A 21,070-nucleotide genomic window follows, 5' to 3' on the forward strand; every position below is an offset into this window, starting at 1 on the left:
TTGTCAACTGTGTGTTTTCTATCCCTGTTCACTCTTCTTTCTGTAGGCTTTACACGTTCCCCACCTGTTGGCTGTCAACCCTTCCAATTTAGTCTACCCTGCGCGCACAGCCCATGTGGAATACCTAGTATCAGGCAGCGTTTGGAACTGCCAATCTGCGGTCAAGAAGGCTGAGTTCATGTCAGCCTATTTTGCCCTTAAATCCCTCCACTTTTCGGCACTGAAGGAGACATGGATTACCCCGAAAAACACTGCTACTCCAGCTGCTCTGTCGTCTTCTGACTAAATGTTCCCTCATAGTCCGAGAGCATCTGGATAGTCGCGCTGGTGGCACAATGTTTCTAATTTCTCCAGTCACAATTTTTTTTTACATTTCCCCCCTCTAACCTGTCTATCTCCTCATTTGGATTGCTTGCTGTCACTGTCACTTGTCCACTCAAGCTTTATATTGTTGCCATCTATCACCCAACATTTTCTCTTCCTTGATGAGCTAATTTCCCAACAATGGATCACCACTCATCATACTGGGTGACTTCAACATCGTAACACCTGGCTTCGATGAATTTCTCTCCACATCTTTCTTTCTTCCTTTCATTTTTTGACTTCTCCCTCCACTCCTTCTCCATGACTGAATGACTCACTGCGAGCTCATAGAATAGGGCTGCGGGCAGCTGAGCAGAAATGGAGGAAAACTAAACGTCCTGAGTACCTATCATCCTTCCACTCCTTCCTCTTTACCTTCTCTTGCTTTGTATGCCATATGTCCTTCCTCACACAAGAAGCGACGCAGGTCCTAATCCAGGCTCGTGTCATCAACCTTCTCGAATTCTCCCATGTCGCCCCGCTCCTCTGCTTACATCCACCGCAAGACTATGGTGCTTCCCTACGGAGCAGCAGGGGGAACTGCTCCTCCCTACCTTCAGGCTATCCTCAAACCCTACACCCCAACACAAGCACTCGGCTATGCTCAAACCCTATGGTTGTAAGCTCCTGCTCAGCCCAATCAACGCTCTTCTCTGTCCTGGCACCCCAATGGTGGAACCAGCTTCCTCTTGAAGCTAGGACAGCAGAATCCCTGCCCACCTTTCGAAATGTCTAAAAACGTACCTCTTCAAATAGTACCTTAAATGAATCCTGGAGAACCCCACCGCCCACACACACACACAAAAAAAATCCTAGTAGTATTGACTTTACTGATAAGTACTTTATTGATACCACTGTGATATGTTGTTGTCTCACCCAGCTATCGTAAGGTAAATGTAAGTCACTCTGGATAAGATCTGTAGAAATCAAATTGTATACCCATATAAGATATCAAATATAAGTGAAACCATTTTTCATATACAACATCTGTCTGTCCCGTCAGTGTCGTCAGTTGGAGGCAGTGTGCGATGAGATCCTGAATTGCAGTCCAGAGGCGCTCCTTTCCCACACTGCCCAGTTGGAGAGTGTTGACCTGGTGCCTGTCTCCCCCGGCGACCACCTGGTAACTAGTCCACTATCAATGTCAAATATTTTAACTAACCAATCAGATCTGGGACCGGATTTGACTAACCAATCACCTGTTATTGGGCTCTGTCTGTTTCTTCCTTTGCCTCTGCCATGTCTCCCTCTACCTTTTGGTTGGTCAGAGACAGAGAAAATCAGAACACCTTCTATTGAGCACCTTCTACCTCTAACTTCTGTCTCTACCTCTATTTTACTAATCTGACATAAGTCCTTTAGGTCAGCCTTGTCGTCCTTTAGGGATGACTCATGTTGACTCCATCTCTCTCTGCTCTACATTTCAAACATATTTACTTCTCTCACTCTCTGTCCTCCTTATTTCCCATCTGTTTAATCATCCTCTCTGATCATTTCTTCAAACACTTTCCTCCAGCTGTCACTCACTCTATGCAATTAGTCCTTACTCGACCTCCATTGTTATACAGTGCCTTTGGAAAGTATTCAGAACCCTTCACTTTTTCCACATTTTGTTATGTTACAGCCTTAAAATTTCCTCAGCAATCTACACACAATACCCCATAATGACAGTGACATTTTGATTTTTACAAACATGAGATTTGAAATTGAGCTCAGGTGCACCCTGTTTCCATTGATCATCCTTGAGACATTTCCAAAACTTGATTGGAGTCCACCTGTGGTAAATGCAATTGATTGGACATGATTTGGAAAGGCACACAGCTGTCAACACAAGGTCCCACAGTTGACAGTGCATGTCAGAGCAAAAACCAAGCCACGAGGTCGAAGGAGTTGTCCATAGAGCTAGAGACAGGATTGTGTCGAGGCACAGATCTGGGGAAGGCAGACCCAACATTTCTGCAGCATTGAAGGTCCCCAAGAACACAGTGGCCACCATATTTAAATATTTTCTCCCAAATTTTGTGATTATGATCTTGTCTCATCGATGCAAGCTGCAACGGGCTCGGGAGAGGCGAAGGTCGAGTCATGCGTCTTCCGAAACATGATCCGCCAAACCACGCTTCTTTAACACCTGCTCGCTTAACCCTGAAGCCTGCTGCACCAATGTGCAGGAAACACTGTTCAACTGATGACCGAAGTCAACCTGCAGGCACCCAGCCCGCTATAAGGAGTCACTACAGCGCAATGAGCCAAGTAAAACCCCACCTTCCAAACCTTCCCCTAACCTAGATGACGCTGTGCCAATTGTGCACCACCCTATGGGACTCGGTCATGGCTGGTTTTGACACAGTCTGGCATCAAACCCTAGGCGGAAGTGACACTGCGGTGCCTTAGACCACTGCACCACCCGGGAGGCTTTTTGCCTCCATAATTCATAAATGGATGAAGTTTCAAAGCACCAAGATTCTTCCTAGAGCTGGTTGCCCGGCCAAACTGAACAATTGGGGGAGAAGGGCCTTGGTCAGGGAGGTGACCAAGAACCGGATGGTCACTCTGTCAGAACTCCAGAGTTCCTCTGTGGAGATGGGAGCACCTTCCAGAAGGACAACCATATCTGCAGCATTCCACCAATCAAGCCTTTATGGTAGAGTGGCGGGACTGAAGCCACTCAGTAAAAGGCACATGATAGCCCACTTGGAGTTTGCCAAAAGACACCTGAAGACTCTCAGACCATGAGAAAAAAAATCTGGTCTGATGAAGCCAACTCTTTGGTCTTAATGCCAAGTGTCATGTCTGGAGGAAACCTGGCATTCATCCCTATGGTGAAGCATGTTGGAGGCAGCATCATGCTGTGGGGATGTTGTTCAGCGGTACGGACTGGGAGACTAGTCAGGATCGAGGAAAAGATGAACGGAGCAAAGTACATCAAAATCCTTGATGAAAACCTGCTCAGGACCTCCGACTGGGTGAAGGTTCACCTTCCAACAGGACAACGACCCTAAGCACACAGCCAAGACAACGCAGGAGTGGCTTCGGGAAAAGTCTCTGAATGTCCTCGAGTGGCCCAGGTATAGCCTGGACTTGAACCCGATCTAACATTTCTGGAGAGACTTGAAAATAGCTGTGCAGCACCACTCCCCATCCAACCTGACAGAGCTTCAGAGGATCTGCAGAGACGAATGGTAGATTCTCCCCAAATACAGGTGTCCCAAGAAGACTCAATGCTGTAATCGCTGCCAAAGGTGCTTCAACAAAAAGTACAGAGTATAGGGTCGGAATACTTATGTAAGTGTAATATTTCATTTTTTAACAAAAATGTAAAAAAAAAAAAGTTTTTTTCTTTGTCGTTATGGGGTATTGTGTGTAGATTGATGCGAGGGGAAATAATTTAATCACTTTTAGAATAAGGCTGTAACTTAACAAAATGTGGAAAAAGTCGAGGGGTCTGATTACTTTCCGAATGCACTGTAGGTGTCCACTTTTCTCTCTTTGCTGTTCCATTTTCTCTCGCTCTGACTGTTTTCCGTTTTCACGCCGTCATGTTTCACCAACACCCCACTTTTTTAAATTTTATGTTCCCTGATTCTCTCTCTGTTCACATTTTCAGTTTCCTTCCTCTGACATTTTCGTTGTGCTACAGCTTTGTGCAAAGTCTCTGTTCACATTTTCAGTTTCCTTCCTCTGACATTTTCGTTGTGCTACAGCTTTGTGCAAAGTTATTGCCATGGAGACAGCACAACCCAAGACACATACTGAGTGTGACATATTTCGAGTTACATGAGGGGAAGAAGGCACATTTCCCACTCTGCAAGACAAAAAAAAAGCTTCAGATTAAAATGTATATTCTTATAAATTATACTTACTTAAATGAGGATTAAAGTATTGACCTTTCATCAAAATGGTGCACCAAGGAAAACATATTTCAAGTTATGTAAAGAAACCATATCAATATCTTACCGATTTTTGCTCATTTCATGTGCTCAAGTAAACTGAAAAGGTGGAAATGGGTTAATTTCCCCCCTTTTAGTTGACCTTTGGAGCAAGATTATGGACCTATGCTCCCCCAAGTCTAGTCAGTTTACCGTTGGAGGAAGATTATGGACCTATGCTCCCCCAAGTCTAGTCAGTTTACCGTTGGAGGAAGATTATGGACCTATGCTCCCCCAAGTCTAGTCAGTTTACCGTTGGAGGAGGATTATGGACCTATGCTCCCCCAAGTCTAGTCAGTTTACCGTTGGAGGAAGATTATGGACCTATGCTCCCCCAAGTCTAGTCAGTTTACCGTTGGAGGAAGATTATGGACCTATGCTCCCCCAAGTCTAGTCAGTTTACCGTTGGAGGAAGATTATGGACCTATGTTCCCCCAAGTCTAGTCAGTTTACCGTTGGAGGAAGATTATGGACCTATGCTCCCCCAAGTCTAGTCAGTTTACCGTTGGTGTGATGTGACCTGTCAAAGAGTGATTGGTTAGAATGGATCATTGGTATTAGAACTTGGCTGGCATAGAGGATTTACTGCAGTCTGGTGCATGTCACATTGCACTGCAGTGATTTAAAAAACCCTGTTGCCTTTTAAATCCAGTCAGGAGAATCTCATAGATTAATATAGAATTTCTTTAAAAATCGTAAATGTTGATCATGAGAAACCGAATATAGAAGCTCTATGATTGATCTGCTCTAGCTGCCCCAACAGTCTTTTTCTCACACAGAGATCTGGGTTCAGATAGTATCTGTATTCTTTCCCATCCTTTTCATTTTTGGTTGAGCCTGCCTGGAGTGTCAAATCTGCAGTTTTGCAACTTCCATTGGTTCCTTCATGCCAGGCAAGCTCAATTAAGCGCAGCTAAAGCCCCTGAAAGGAAACAAATATTGGTTGTTCCACCAAATGAGTACCGTTTCACACCAATATAGAATAGTAAATGTCAGTTTTTTAAAATGAAGTGCCCTTTTAATATAGACCACATGGAAAATTCAATAAATATACATTTTTTTCTATGAAAAAATACTTCCGAAAGTGAAAAATTCAGCATTTTGACATGTCCCTCTGTGCACCTTCTGTGACTTCAAGGAAGATTTTAACCCACTTAACCCCAACATTTTGGCAAGTTTTAACCAACATTGTAAGCCCCTCGTTATTGTTTTGCTTTGACAGTCATTTCAGAAGATGATCATTTATTTCATGTGATTATAATCACATGGAATGCCTGTCCCTAATTTCAAGGTCAACCCTGTTACGTGAATTAATTTTAATGTGGGGAAACTATTCCTTTTTAAATGTATTTTTCAAATGAAACATTTAACTTCTAATAGTCAAATCAAGTGTTAAAGCACGTGAACTCTTTTTGGTCATTTTTTTCGTGTTTTGTGGTGGAAAACTGAGCGGTTGAGTATAACACGTCAACCCTGTTACCCATAGATAGATAGTAGGTATGTGCGTTGTTGTGGAAATTCTTACACAGGGACACTCAAAGTCCATCTTAAATCAATCATTCTGTTTATTGTCAGCGTGCTAGAGAGGTTCCAACCAACTTAATGCACCATAGTACACATGTCAATCAGGAGCTCTGCCTAGGCAGTCCCAGCAGTTGTCTTATATATGGCCATACACAGACAAGTTATATTTGCATGATTTAGCATAATTCATTAATTATTACCATTTTGTTTCATTCATGTGACCGACCAATACTGATTCGTAACATGTGACAAACCCAACACCTCACGAGGCTTCTTCTCTCTAAGCTGAGACCTTCAAACGGAGATATCTTTCGTTCTCAAAACAAGGTCTGGGCGTACTGCCAAATTGCAGGTACTTGTAGTGAGGATTCGGCCACATGCATGAACACAGAAATTGGTTTATTGAAGAGCATGTGAATAGAACATAAAAATGAGTTCTAAGAAAAGCACCAACATTAAAATTCCCATTACGTTCCATCCTCTTATCGCTTGTGTGATAATAAGCATTTTATTTTCATGTAAGCGTTTAGATTTTAGTTTCTATATCAAAATAGTCTATACTCCTAAGGGAGAGCTCAACACAGAAAAAAACCAGACAATTCATAATTTCAAACCCTTCATTCTGGGTTGTACAATCAAATTAGTATGGTAATAATATAATCAAAATAAAGGTTATATTTCTATTAATGGGAGTGAGTATCAAAAATACACACATGCTCAAGGGATCTCTAGATTCAGAGGTGAATAAATCTTTGTGTTAACCATTATTTCCATATCTCTTACCAGAATCGGGTAGATTGACATGTTTTTTCACGAACTGTCCCTGGGACATCAACTTAGTCAAAATATAAAACCCAGTTGTTTAACAATGCTGCTAAGACCTTCAAAAGGTTGGTGCTTGCTTATCAGCTCAGTGTTCCACATTAATGTAAACAGGTTAAGGGTTTAGATGACCTTACCCTCAACTTGTTAGAAGAAAAAAACCTTATCATTACCGTCCGTATCTGCAGGGGGAAATAGGAGCTCATCCAAAGTAGGCAACTCGTTAGTGTCATCATCCTCTGGAGGAGCAGAAAACATGTTAGCTGCTGAAATCTTATCAGCCAGAGTGGCACAGATCGCCTTACAGCATGCTAATAACATTTCACAGGGAAGAGAGAGAACACGTTATAAGTTTCACACCAACCTTGATAAGAATGAGGTTGGGGCATGGTTAGTCCAAGCCTCACCTTTCCTAATTATAACTATTAATCAATTATCAAACCCAAATTAAGAATGACAGTCCTTAGTGCTTCACGTTGGTTCTATTACTTTCATTTAAGAACTCAACTTAGCACACACCAATACTGACAGAATTTACATTTACATTGACATACAGTATATTCATCCTATATTTCTAGCTTCAACTTTTCTCATCACTTGTGGTAATGATAGATTGGTATCTCAATGTGTTCTTAGTCTAAATTACTATACATTTCACAGTGTGCAGACCTCCACAATCAACCTGATACCCCAAATAAACCATTTTGGATAAGCCTAAATCAATTACAGGCACTGTTGACCAAAGGCACTCATCCTTCCTGCCATTTCTTCAAGTTCTTCAGATAGGGTTTCAGTTCGTCCTTTTTAATGGCAAATTGGATGGCCCTTGATAATGTCTCTCACCTGAGCCGCCACTGTCCTTTACAATCCATTATGTCTTTGTCCATTTTCCAACCAGTACACCAGCAGCATGAGAGAAGTTTGGACTGGATCTCTCTCCAAGGACCCATGTCGCACTCCTGAGAGAAAAAGCATGAGAGAAAAGACAGTTGATAGCTTCGACTGGATGCTGTGTACAGGTTGCTGGCTCGGACTCAGGTCTCACGGTAGAAGTGAAGGACCATTTTGAACGCCATTGTCAACCGTTACTTCAGCCAGTTAGAGGTTCACACTGTTCTTGGTCAAATTATCTTCCATGCATCTAGATACCATCTATGGTCACCTTCACCATAACCTCGAGAGAGGACAGACCGGAACAACAGTAGTTGAGAGCGTTTCTAATTTACTGTATGACAAATTAGTATTACTATCTGATTCAGGAAATCCAGATTTCCTAAAACTAATGTAAAGGATGTAATCTAAAGTCATGTTAACCTCAGAGACATGTTATCCTCGTTACGAACGAGACCCGTTATCCTCAGACATTTTACGTATGACATTTCTGAGACATGTTATCTCTCCCTTTAGATCCTACAGCTGTGTTGGACAGACCCCTAGATAATGTTATGATCAACTCACACACAACTGTAAAACACAGCTCACATTCACTCCATATTCACACTGGAGCTTGTCCCCTGACAGCTCTCAATCACTCAATTCTTAATAGCTAAATTTCAATCCATGTATTATCCAAATTTCAATCAGCTCTTGTTATCCAAATATCAATATTTCAGCTTATTCCATATCTCACAATCACACAACTTTCACTTAGTATTATTCCCATACACACTCGGTAATCTCCTCATTACCCCATGTGCATCGTCAATGATTCTCTTGTCGTTACTTGCTATGAACCATATGGATCATCATCAACGGTTCTCTTGCCGCTGCCTGATATACATATAAATAACACCCCTAATTCAAAAATACCTTGTTATTTTGTAGTGGCTGCAGACAACAAAGGCATGTCTTCTAAATGCCTACAGACAGCTGTCAGTGGGGCTTTCCATGGTACTGTTACACCCTCGCTCTAGTCTTCTCATACAACTAGTGAATAGTCTTCTCTCTATAAGACTATGGGTACCTTTAATGCGTTACAGGCCTTGATTTAAAAAAATAATATATTATACAGATTCATATAAATTGACTTACTGAAATCAGTTGCCGTCCCTCAATTGTTCGGGATGATGTGTCTCCTCCTGGGCAGCTCACAGTAAGGGTCTATTCTGGGCGGGTCTCGTCGTCTTTTGGTCAGGTGGGAATTTCCCTCACACTTCATAAAATGCTCCACCGGTTTTCCTCGTAGACCCCCACTGGAAAGCAGAATCAATCATCTTGTTTGTTGACGCCATATTGTTGTGGAAATTCTTACACTGGGACACTCAGTCAATCATCCTGTTTATTGTCAGCGTGCTGGAGAGGTTCCAATCAACTCAATGTACACGTCTATAAGGAGCTCTGCCTAGGCAGTCCCCAGCAGTTGTCTTATATTCAGCTATACACAGACAAGTTATATTTGCATGATTTAGCATAATTAATTCATCTTTACTGTTTTGTTTCATTCACGTGACTGACCAATACTGGTTCATAACATGTGACAGACCAATACCTCACGAGTCTTCTCTTTTAGCTGAGACCTTGAAACAGATCTTTCGCTCTCAAAACAAAGTCTGGGCATACTGCCAAATTGCAGCTACTGATAGTGAGGATTCGTTCAGTCAGCCACTTGCATGAACACAGAAATTGGTTTTAAAATTCCCAATACAGCATCTTTCCCTTTTTAAGACGATTTGATACGTATCTGTTTTAGCTTTAAACAATTTGGTGCGATTCGGTTTGATTAGAGGAACGAATTGATGCAATTCGATGTGATATGATTCGATGCACTAACATTTGTTGCACAAACGCATACACATCTCAAGAGGGTAAATAAAAGAATCCTATAGTAAGTGCCAAATAAAGTAACAGGGTTGATCGTAACAGGGCAACGCACTCGTATCTTAAACACTACGCAAACAGTACTAAGTTGGTGAAACGACCCAAATAATACCCAGGTCTGTTCAAGTCTCATCTGACCATCATTATCATCTCTCCCTTCCTTCATTTTCAATAAACAAGAGCTGGGCCATGTTCATTAGGCAATAAACGCATGAAAACATACTGAAAGAGGGAAGGACTACCAGAACATGTCCAATAAGAACCGCTTGTCTTCGTTTCTATTGCAAAACGTTTTGCTACGTTGTACGCGCTAATGAATACAATCCTGGAGTCTGAGGGACGTGGCGATGTCCTTTCAGATTCAGATCTATTTTCAAATCTGCTCCAGTCAATAAGTCATTATTAGAGGCATGTCTACAAGCCCCAGGAATCATGTGATGTGTATTGATCGTGGCTGGGCCGTGCATGATCATGATCCCCACGGCTCCCCTTAGCGTACCTGCGCAAATATCAAACAGGACCCCAAGGGAGAAATGACATGACATACAGGCAGATCACTATGAATCAGTATGCACCTGTACATGCATTAGAGCTAGAGTAGAATGACATAGGAGAGAAGGATTGGAGGTTTGATTGCTGTGTGGGACGTTGAATGACATCAGCACTGCAGGACGAGAAGGTATTGTGTTGTGGCAGGTTGATGGATGATGGGCGATTTTTAACTGTAGTACTGACAACAGATTAGCTGGGCACAGAATGCAGGGAATTTCTCCTTATCTAGCGATCTTGTTTTTTTTGTTCTTTCTTTCCCCCCCCCCCCCCATTCTGTCTGTCTTTTGTTGTATTTTACATTACCGTGTTGTCTCCCTTCCAGGGCATTGAGATCACGTCCACTGGCTCCAGTAATCACTACATCACAGGCACCACCGCAGAGGTCAGACTCTTTATTCTCCTCTTCCCCCTCTCAACCCTGTCCTTCAGAGCCCAATGCCATGGGTTCTTACCGAACATGTATCATATAAATGCACTTTACTTTAAAAAAAACCCATAGGACTAATGGTTTGCATTACCTTGACATTTAGAAGGTCTGCTGTACTGTCTGGGTGGGTGGGTGTACAATCGGGTCTGAAATTACTGATACCCTTGAAAAAGACGAGCGATAATGACTGTGTTCATATAAATGATTCAAATACTGAGCTATATTGTATGCTTAAAAAAAGGGGAATTATTTACTTTTATGCTAATACATTTGCTCAGAGAAAGGGATTTTGTTAAGCAAAATTGTTGACCACCCAAAGATTCCTATAAATCAAGTAGTCATAAGTTTAGTATTTGGTTCCACATCCTTAGCACAAAATGACTACATCAAGCTTGTGACTACAAACTTGTTGCATGCATTTGCAGTTCATTTTGATTGTTTTGAAATATTTCCGCCCAATATAAATGCATGGTAAATAATGTATTGTCATTTTGGAGTCAATTTAATTTTAAATAAGAATATGTTTCTAAACACTTCTACATTTAATGTGGATGCTACCATGATTACAGATACCCCCAAGACATGCTAACCTCATACTATTACCAATAACAGGAGAGGTTAGAATGTCTGCTATTATCTTGGGGGTTCTGTAGAGGGACAGTTGCCAAGTGCAAGTACTCTGTTAAAGCCACAAATATCAGGGGATTACCATGGTAGATCAGAAAACACGTACCTCATGGCATAGGCTGTAAGCCAGTATAATGATACCACTATTTACTATAAAGGCATAATGTTTATCTCAAGCTGCTACAGTGGGAGGATTGTTCACACCACTCTCGTCAAAAATAGTCCACTATAGGGAATCTGGTGCCATTTGCGATGTAACCACTGACCTACAGTATCTAAGACTGGTAATCCAATGTGGTTGTAACTAATCCTACTGCGTTCGATACGTTATCTAGGTTGATTGTTGAGGTTTTAGTGTTGTGAAAGAGAATGCCACTTTTTAATGGTCATTAGTGGTACGGCTATTTCACCGTACTTGTGCATGACAAAACTCGAATGGTCGTTCGTGAAATATCTAAGTGAAATGTCTTGCTTAGTTGATGATATTGACTGGTTGAAGCAGGTCACTTTTTATGGCCAGGAGTTTTTCCCTGTCAGTTTAGGTGGTTCACATATGTACTCCGCCCTGACTTGGCTGTGTCTGTCTGCTATTACAGTACATGCACAGCCACCTGAATGGAATGGCTGCAATGATTGTGATAGGCGGTTGTTTTTCCCGAACTTACTTGAATGCGCTAATTGTACGTTTCTCTGGATAAGAGCATCTGCTGAATGATACAAATGCACATATAAAATAGAATTCTGATCATTCCTAGGTGATAGGTGGAGCGGCAGGTAGCCTAGTTGGACGAGTAATGGAAAGGTTGCAAGATCGAATCCTCGAGCTGACAATGTAAAATAAAATATATATAATCTATCGTTCTGCCCCTGAACAAGGCAATTAACCCACTGTTCCTAGGCTGTCATTGAAAATAAGATTATTTTTTTTTAACTGACTTGCCTAGTTAAATCAAATCAATAAATAGGTTGGGGGCTTGGCTATTTTATTACTCTCCCAGTTAGATGAAGGCTTGCCAGGGAAAGGATAGAGGGAACCAAGCTTTAGTACAGGATGGTCTCTTCTCTGTGACAGCCTGGGATAGACATGTATTTTTTCCATGATGTCATGATCAGAATATAGACCGACTCCCCTGGCTACTGCTACTGGAGTCGATCTGAAGCACTCTGTGTATGCATTCTAGAGAGAACAGCACATGCACACTCAGTGCAGGCACATGTGCACGTACAGTATGCATGATTTAGTACACAAGCCCACTCAGACTTTTAACCTCTGACCCTAAGTAAGCATTTCGCTGCTGTTTACGAAGCATGTGACAAATAAGATTTGATTTGATTCCTCTTTTAAACCAATTAAGGTCAGACATCAAGTCCCCGCCACAATGTTACATCTGTCATACATAGTCTATAGTGGTGTGCGTTTGTGTGTTTTAATTATTGGCTTGTGCATTGCAGTCACCCGCTGAGTTCTGTGAGAAGATACTGGCTGGAGACGAAGTGATCCAAGTCAATGACCAGATTGTGGTGAGTATTTTGTGTGCTTGTGTGTTACTTAGCGCCAAGTCTGGCCTAGCCAAGCATAACTTTATATGAACTCCAACTCCCATGGTGCTCTGCATTGTCAGGTTGGCTGGAGCAGGAAGAACCTCGTGAAGAAACTGAAGGAGAACCCCAGTGGGGTGACGCTGGTCCTCAAGAAGGTCCCCGTGTCACTGAGAACCAAAGAGACAGCCCAACAGCCCCCCTCGCCACAGGTAGGCTGCTGGAGTACAGTGGGAAGCATACATTGCATGTGTACATACATACACGCATTCACGAGGATGCACACACACACACACACGTTTACACTCAGGCATGTACACACACCCACCCGCCCAACAGCACCAGCACATACTGAACCAAGGAAACACATCCATTTAGACCTGTAGGCTTTCATAGAGCATATTCTCTCTGGATAACCTCTGGTCACTTGGGTTTAACTGTTTGTTATCCCCACCTTCAAGCCTTCAAGCTCTCATCCTGCCCGAGGTCTTGTCTCTGTCTATATAGAAAAACAAATCAAGGACATGCACACACACATTCTTTTACCTCTCATACACACACTCTTCTGTCATGCACACACAGCTAACGACGCCGCCACCCCTCGTTACATGACTCACCGTGTTAAAGCCAGCCTGTGCTGTAGTCTGAACACTGAGACAGCGAGCCATGTCAGTCAGTCGTGTGTATTGACGCTTGCTCAGGACCTATGTGCGTGCGTGCGGTACTCCAAACGTGGAATTTTTTTATAATCCAATAATTATTATAAGCACATAACATTTTACTGGCATGGAGTGTTCATTTTCAGATGTTGCTTTCATTTCAGTGCATCTAATTTATGAACGTTTCAACTAATATTAAATTATTTAAAAAAATTATAATCCACAAAAACTGTACACCCTTCAAAATAGTTATCTTTCTTGTGATGTCTGGAGACAGTGCACGAAGTCCCCAATGAAGCGTTAGCATTCTTATAGATGCAACAGAAAGACGGTGTATTCCATTGAGCCCATTTCAGCCATTACCGGGGTGTGTTTGACAGGTCATTACAAACATGTCCATGGTCGTAAAGTGTGGAAAAGTCGCAGGAGTAAAATAAAAGCAATTAATCCAGCGAGAAGTTGATTTTGCACCCCTCAAACACAGGAAGGGTACGGCTGAAAAAGAGGGGCAGGCGCGTTGCTAGTGTGTGTGCGCCACAGGTGAGTGGAGGCTGAAGACTAGGATTTTATGTGGATGAGAAAAGCTGCCAATTGTCCTGAGGGCTCGGTCCACATGGCGCGCTGTGGCTCAGCTCACACACACACACACACACTGTATTAAAAGGAACTGAGCAGAGTTCACAACTTCACACCCTATTTCTTAATCTGAAGTGGGTGGGGAGGGTTCACATTTTCTGCTGGCTGGTTTTCAGAAAGAGGAAGAGGAGGAGGAGGAAGAAGAAGAGGGAAACCAGAAACACTCCATATTTGAGAGAGTAGCAGCCTCAGTCAGGTCTCTGTCATTCAGGTGAGAACACACACACCAGACATGAATGCTACTACTTCAGTACTTCCTCTCTGTGTGGGTGGGTGTGTGTATTTTACACAACCATTTGAACATATTTTTTCTCTTTTATCAAATGAAGGCCAGTATTTTTCAATTAGTTGTTTTTTTCTCCCTCCACCTACTTAGCATATTTTAGGCAAAAACTCTTCAGTTGTTTTGAGCCTAAAACCTGTTTTCTGTCTGTATACTGGCTGATTTTAAAAAGGAATGTCAGAAGTGTTTCCTCTCGCACAACTTGTCTGACCTGTCGGCAACAGACGGCATGATTCTGTAATAGACCAATGGCTGAGGTCATGTTGCAAATGCAATTAAGGCTGTCAGACAGTCATTGGCCATTTAATATTTTCCCTCCCACAGAATACTGGAAACCAACAAAGGCCTGGCGCGTTAGATCAATACATTTATATTGTGTACTGTGTTACTGTCTGAAAAACATTTGACTTGGTCTCATACTGATCTCCTATGGGAGTGTAGATGAATTCTGACTTCTGATGAGTTTTTGTTGAAATGATATATCCAAATTGAATTGCACTTTGAAGGGGAAGTTTACCTTAAAATGAAAGTTTGTCCGTTGCTTTCATAATCTCCACAATGGTTTTACATTGATATTAGTTCATATTCACCACCTTGAAAAATACCCTAACTTCATGTGTTGCATTTGTATTTCCTGCTTCAGGGTTCTATATCAATGCTATAGTTTTTGGCCCCTCCCACTCTTTTGCGTGGTGCATGTGTAAGTTTCTAAACCCAGAGGCCCAACATCGCAAGACTTCCGGGAAAGCTGGCGAAGCAGACTCTGCAGACCAGATTGGGGTTTGAGAAGTGAAACATTTTTTCTTAGTTGTTCATTTTCTCAAAATCTAAAGGCACAACCTAGATTCGAGCCAAGTAGCTGAACATCTTATTACTCCAACCTCATGAAAGTGACAAACTGACACGTTTTCTTTTTCGTCAAGAACAATTTTATATCGAAGGAGTGCCTTTTGATTTGAAGGCCTGCACATGTGCAGTTCAACCATTACACCTGATGATGTGTTTCTGCGCATGAGCTTAGTCACCATGACATCACCTACATGCGTAATGTTGAATTTCTATTAGAAGCAGTTTTTACATATCTTCATTCTAAACTATCTTTGGTGTTAGTGTAACTAAGTGTGCTCCCTCTTCCCCTCCATCCCATGTGTGGGGTGTAGGGCTGACATATAGTGTTGTGGATGGATAATGTGAGTGTGGTAAAGTGTGCCCCCTCTACCTATATGTAGGGCTGCAGTTCAAGGGCCAGTGGATATCCAGCCTATGGGCCAGGAGAAGTCGGATTTGTCCAGCGACAGGGGATTGGACGGCAGCCTGACATACACCTTATGTCCCAGAGGGTCCCAGGGGGACCTCTCATACCTGTCATCAGGTCGGAACCATAGACATGACCATAAATGGTAGAAGGGTTCCCACTCGATGCTGAAAGGTCAAAATTGGCTAAATTGTAAACATGAATGAAAACAAAATGTAGCTATTTGGTCTATATTTAAGGTTAGGCATAAGATTAGCAGTGAAGTTAAGTTTAGGGTTAGGTTTAATATCAAATTTAAAGAAGAGAAATTGTAGAACAACTAGCCTGGGCATCCGCCTTTGGAACTTGGCCAGATGGTGACCATCTGGTCGAACTAGTGCTGTGGCACATAGGCCAATGTGATAAGCTTTAGAAGGAATAGCCGAACTGGCATTACGGTAAATGGTAATAATAGATACCTTTTTATTGATTCCTTTTGTCATTTGAACAAGTGTCACTATTTATCGTTCAAGACAGTTTGAAGTGTTTATCAGATGACACAGGTTATCGCCATAACATGTTTCAGTAGATAGCCTACCAGGGCCCTGTTCAGTTACTCTCGGCATCCAAAACCAGTTGGTAAAATAACGAGAGAAAAACAGGGAAGAACATTGAAGAATTAAGCCAATAAAGGGATGAATTTGTCATTTTTGAAAACTTTGCAAAATATTTTTGCGACTGAACATGACACAAAATTTCAGCTAAAGTAAGACTGTTGGAGACAGAATGTTAGTTGTTGGCTGTTAGTAGTGATTGTAATTGTGCTGTGTTGTTGTATAAAAAGTGTTCTCACCTGTGTGTGTGTCCTAGGAGAAGCCGAGGGTTTGGAGGGGTCCAGGCTCAGCCCCGGGCCGAACGGAAAGGGCTCTGCACCCTCCAGAAGTCCGTCCCCCCGGGTAATAGAACTAGGCAGAGAGAGTATCAGTTCCATCAGTTCCTGTCCTGAGATGGGCGGACACACGGTGAGAGAGAGACACACACAGTTCTTTTGGTGGTGGTTATGATGGCGATGAGGTTAGTTTCTGGAGAGGCTCTCTACATGTGATGTTTTAATGTGTACATTTGAGCTTTTTGGAAAGACCAGTACGTTTTTTGTTGTTGATTGAATTGAGGACAAATTCTCTGCTGTTTTAATTTTAGGAGGATAAAGAACAAAAAAAGGGGTCTACAAAAGGTAAGTTTGTTTTAAAAATCAGTTTTCCTTATTTATTTAGAGTACTTTACATGTGCTGTACTTATTTTCGCAGCAGGTATTTCGATGTGCATGGAGAATGTGTCACCATAACTTTGACACCCTCTCCCGTCTAACCCCACCCACCCTCCCACACACATCACAACCCCCCCCAGGCACGCGTAAAGCGATGAGCAGCAGGCGGCGTGTGTCGTGTCGTGAGCTGAGTCGGCCCGAGTGTGACGGTTGGCTGTGGAAGAAGAGAAAGGAGAGCAGTGTGTTCATGACCCAGAAGTGGCAGCGTTTCTGGTTCGTCCTCAAGGGCCCCTCTCTCTATTGGTACACCAGTCAGCAGGTGAGGTCCTTTTTGTTTAATTTGTTATAAATATGAACTGTTCTATGAACTGTGTAATTGAATGTATTAACTGTTTCATTAGTTAGAACCATGTTACCAGTGCTAACCCAGTTGAGCCCCCCCACCCCAACTCCCCACTCATCCCCCCTCAAAAAGGGTCGGGGAAGAAAACTTTTAAACACTTATACACAAACCTACACAATCATGTAAGGTGCTTTAATATTCCAGAACTTGATAACTGTTCGGGAGGGTGCATGCAGAATTGTGTAGATTGTATGGTATTGTGTAGAACAGATGGGATTGTCTGTCGTGAGGAAAATGACGAGTCGTGGCAGCTTTATTCACAACATTTCTATGGAAAGGTTTCACTTCCCTGAATATACCTCAAGTGAACACAATCGTATAAGTGCATTCATCTTATTGCGTTGATAGAGACGATGCACATGAATCGGCATTCCACGCCTCACATCAATGTACAGTCGTGCTTGTGTTAGCCATAAAAGTTAATTTTTATCTGAAGCCCTTGGACAGACTACAGCAGATAATAGACAATATGCTATTATATCATATTATACACTGTGTCTCATTGGCAGGTTTATGCACGTAATGTGATGGAGGCCCAATAATAACATGGCTCAGATATTTGCATTTACCACTATGACTGATAGTATTATTGCATTTGGTTGTGAAACAGGCTTCCACTGTGCAATGTGATTTGGCATTATCTGTATGTATTTTATGCCTGGTAATTGTGATAAGCATGGCCTCTTATGAGGCGGCCCTTATCAAAATTACCATGGGCAAAATATGTTCGATAATGTGTTTTTTCAACGTCTTGTGCTCACTGGAATTGCAGTAGCCTGGTTAAAGTGGACTGAACACTCATAGGGTTCATTGTGGAGTAACCAGGCTATCATGGCTGCAGTAGTTGTGTTTGATTAACCTATTCCTTTCTTTGTCATTGTCAGGAGGAGAAAGCGGAGGGCCTGGTTAAGATCTCCAGCTACAACATAGAGGGTGCAGGAGAACACAAGAGGAAGTAGTGAGTATTCATGTCGGATGGAGTGTCTAGTGTGATAAGACAAGTTATTTAAGGGCGGCAGGTAGATTAGTGGTTAGAGCGTTGGGCCAGTAACCGAAAGGTTGCGAGATCGAATCCCCGAGCTGACAAGGTAAAAATCTGTCGTTCTGCCCCGGAACGAGGCAGTTAACCCACTTCCAAGGCTGTCATTGTAAATAAGAATTTGTTCTTCACTGACTTGCCTAGTTAAAGAAATAAAAATACAATTTAGGATTCACTGTTTGATGGTACCTGACCTACTTGAGTCCCATCTGGGTTTTTGAAATCTGGCGCAATGGAATCATCCTAAATTTGAAAGTCCTATCCATCTGACACGCCAGACAGCCGCAAATTAAGTATTTAGAAAATTATTTTAACCCAGATTTGGACTTAACCTTTTTATTATTAGATTGCAATGCAAGCCCAGTGTAATGTACATCAGCAAAAAAGGGAACTGCTATATATGTTTCCAAGAGTGCAGTGTTTCCCCTATATTCATTTAGCTGCCGCTACTCCAAAAAATAAAATAGAAATATATTATTATTTTGTTGAAAATAATCTTCTGAATGTTAAAACATTTTCAGTGTATAAGCAATTAAAACCTGGTTATAAAGTATGTAGTAACGATAATGGAGCCACATATATATTTTTAAAGATCATCTTTGAAACTAACAATCACCAAAATAAACTTAGATTTAGAATCTAAAATATCAAAAATGTCATGTCATAGGGCCGCACATTGATTTTGTTATGCTTGAGTCACTCGGATAGCATAAGAACATGGCATAAGCCATGGCAAAGTTGGAGAATTGCAGCACATTAGCTTTAAAAAAGCTACACTTTGTCTCTGCAGCAAAGAGTAGAGCCTCTAAAAATGTTGGTCAGAGGCAAACACTGAAATGTCATATCTACCAAAGGTAAAGGGAATCAATTGAGCAGACCTTCTTACTAATACCATTCTGTCAAAGTGTGAGTAAGTAGTAACATTCCCTATCTCTTTTTGTAGGGGTAGCTAGCTAGCTAACTTAGGGGTAGCTAGTGTAGTCGTAACTTTTATTTTATTCATATTTTTCTTTGGGGGGGGAAGATCAGCTTTAATATTGCATATATATTGTAGCTTCCATCAATGTAATTGTCTGTATAATTTCCAACCGCCCATTATATTTTTTTGTAAATACATTGTACATGTATTTACATGCATTATACATATATAAAAAATATTTGCCTTTATTATGTTCCCCTAAACCTATCACCCCTCCCCTAATTGGAGTAAACTAATTGGCAACAATACTTAGGCTTCTACTTCCAGGTTATACATACTATGTATATTTTACAATAGTTATATTTTTTAAATGTATTTTTTATCCCATCCTTCACTTACCCTCAACCCATTCCATCTATCTCTGAAGACCATCCAGTTTCTATTTTCCACATATTTTTCAAATGTGCTGTGATGTTTCACAAAAGTTCTGAACCTTTTTCTATTCTCGTAGTTTCTACAGATAGTGAATTTTAAAGATAATAATGATTTTAGCAATAATGTTTATATTATTGATTGATTGACTAAAACTTTTCAAATCACCCAGCAGTAACCCTAACCCTAAACAAATTATCTAATGGTTGTCTCTTCACAGGAAAATCTGCAGAGCTGGGATGATTGTAACCTCCATATACCGTGCATATGGAAAGTATTCAGACCCCTTTTTCCACATTTTGTTGCGTTAGTCTTATTCTAATCTTCATCAATCTACACACAATACCCCATAATGACAAAGTGAAAAATTATTTTTTGAATTTTTTGCAAACGTATTAAAAAACAGAAATACCTTTATTTACATAAGTATTCAGACCATTTGCTATGAGACTTGAAATTGAGCTCAGGTGTGTCCTGTTTCCATTGATCATCCGTGATATGTTTCTACAACTTGATTGTAGTCCACCCATGGTAAATTCAATTGATTGGACATGATTTGAAAAGGTCCCACAGTTGACAGTGCATGTCAGTCGAAGGAATTGTCTGTAGAGCTCAGAGACAGAACCTGATGGTCACTCTGACAGAGTTCCTCTGTGGAGATGGTTGTTCTTCTGGAAGGTTCTCTGCAGCACTACACCAATCAGGCCTTTATGGTAGAGTAGCCAGACGGAAGACACTCCTCAGTAAAAGGCACATGACAGCCCACTTGGAATTTGCCAAAAGCACCTAAAGGTCTCCCAGACCATGAGAAACAAGATTCTCTGGTCTGATGAAACCAAAATGGGAACTCTTTGGCCTGAATGCCAATCGTCACGTCTGAAGGAAACCTGGTACCATTCCTACTGTGAAGCATAGTAGTGGCAGCATCATGCTATGGGGATGTTTTTCAGCGGCAGGGACTGGGAGACTAGTCAGGATCGAGGCAAAGATGAATGGAGCAAAGTTCAGTGAGATCCTTGATGAAAACCTGCTCCAGAGTGATCAGGACCTCCGACTGTGGTGAAGGTTCATCTTCCAACAGGACAACGACCCTAAGCACACCGTCAAGACAATGCAGGAATTGCTTCGGGACAAGTCTCTATGTCCTTGAGTGGCCCAGCCAGAGCCCAGACTTGAACCCGATTTTAACATTTCTGGAGAGACCTGAAAATAGCTGTGCAGCGATGCTCCCCATCCAACCTGACAGATTGAGAGAATCTTCAGAGAAGAATGGGAGAAACTACAACCCAAATACAGGTGTGCCAAGCTTGTAGCGTCATATCCAAGAAAACTCAAGGCTGTAATCACAGCCAAAGGTGCTTCAACAAAGTACTGTACTGAGTAAAGGGTCGGAATACTTATGTAAATATGATATTTCTGTTTTTCTTTTTTGTAAATTTGCTAAAATTTCTAAACCTGTTTTTGCTTTGTCATTATGGGGTATTGTGTGTAGATTAATGAAGGGTGAAAAACTATTGAATCCATTTTAGAATAAGGCTGTAACATAACAAAATGTGGAAAAGGTCAAGGGGTCTGAATACTTTTCAAATGCACTGTAT

The 21,070-nt window shown here is 41.6% G+C and overlaps 1 protein-coding gene across 1 annotated transcript in view; it reads left to right on the forward strand.

The window, feature by feature from the left end:
• LOC135526094 (connector enhancer of kinase suppressor of ras 2-like) overlaps positions 1–21,070 on the forward strand; it is an 83,170-nt gene that overhangs the window by 46,755 nt on the left and 15,345 nt on the right. The window contains exons 6-15 of the mRNA XM_064954191.1: positions 1,367–1,486; positions 10,330–10,389; positions 12,514–12,582; positions 12,684–12,812; positions 14,012–14,106; positions 15,408–15,550; positions 16,283–16,434; positions 16,613–16,646; positions 16,820–16,998; positions 17,967–18,040. Of these exons, the coding sequence (XP_064810263.1) occupies positions 1,367–1,486; positions 10,330–10,389; positions 12,514–12,582; positions 12,684–12,812; positions 14,012–14,106; positions 15,408–15,550; positions 16,283–16,434; positions 16,613–16,646; positions 16,820–16,998; positions 17,967–18,040 (1,055 nt within the window). The remainder of the gene's footprint in view (positions 1–1,366; positions 1,487–10,329; positions 10,390–12,513; positions 12,583–12,683; positions 12,813–14,011; positions 14,107–15,407; positions 15,551–16,282; positions 16,435–16,612; positions 16,647–16,819; positions 16,999–17,966; positions 18,041–21,070) is intronic.

This window comes from Oncorhynchus masou, chromosome 32 (assembly GCF_036934945.1).
Source record: "Oncorhynchus masou masou isolate Uvic2021 chromosome 32, UVic_Omas_1.1, whole genome shotgun sequence".
In the NCBI taxonomy this organism is placed as follows: domain Eukaryota; kingdom Metazoa; phylum Chordata; class Actinopteri; order Salmoniformes; family Salmonidae; genus Oncorhynchus; species Oncorhynchus masou.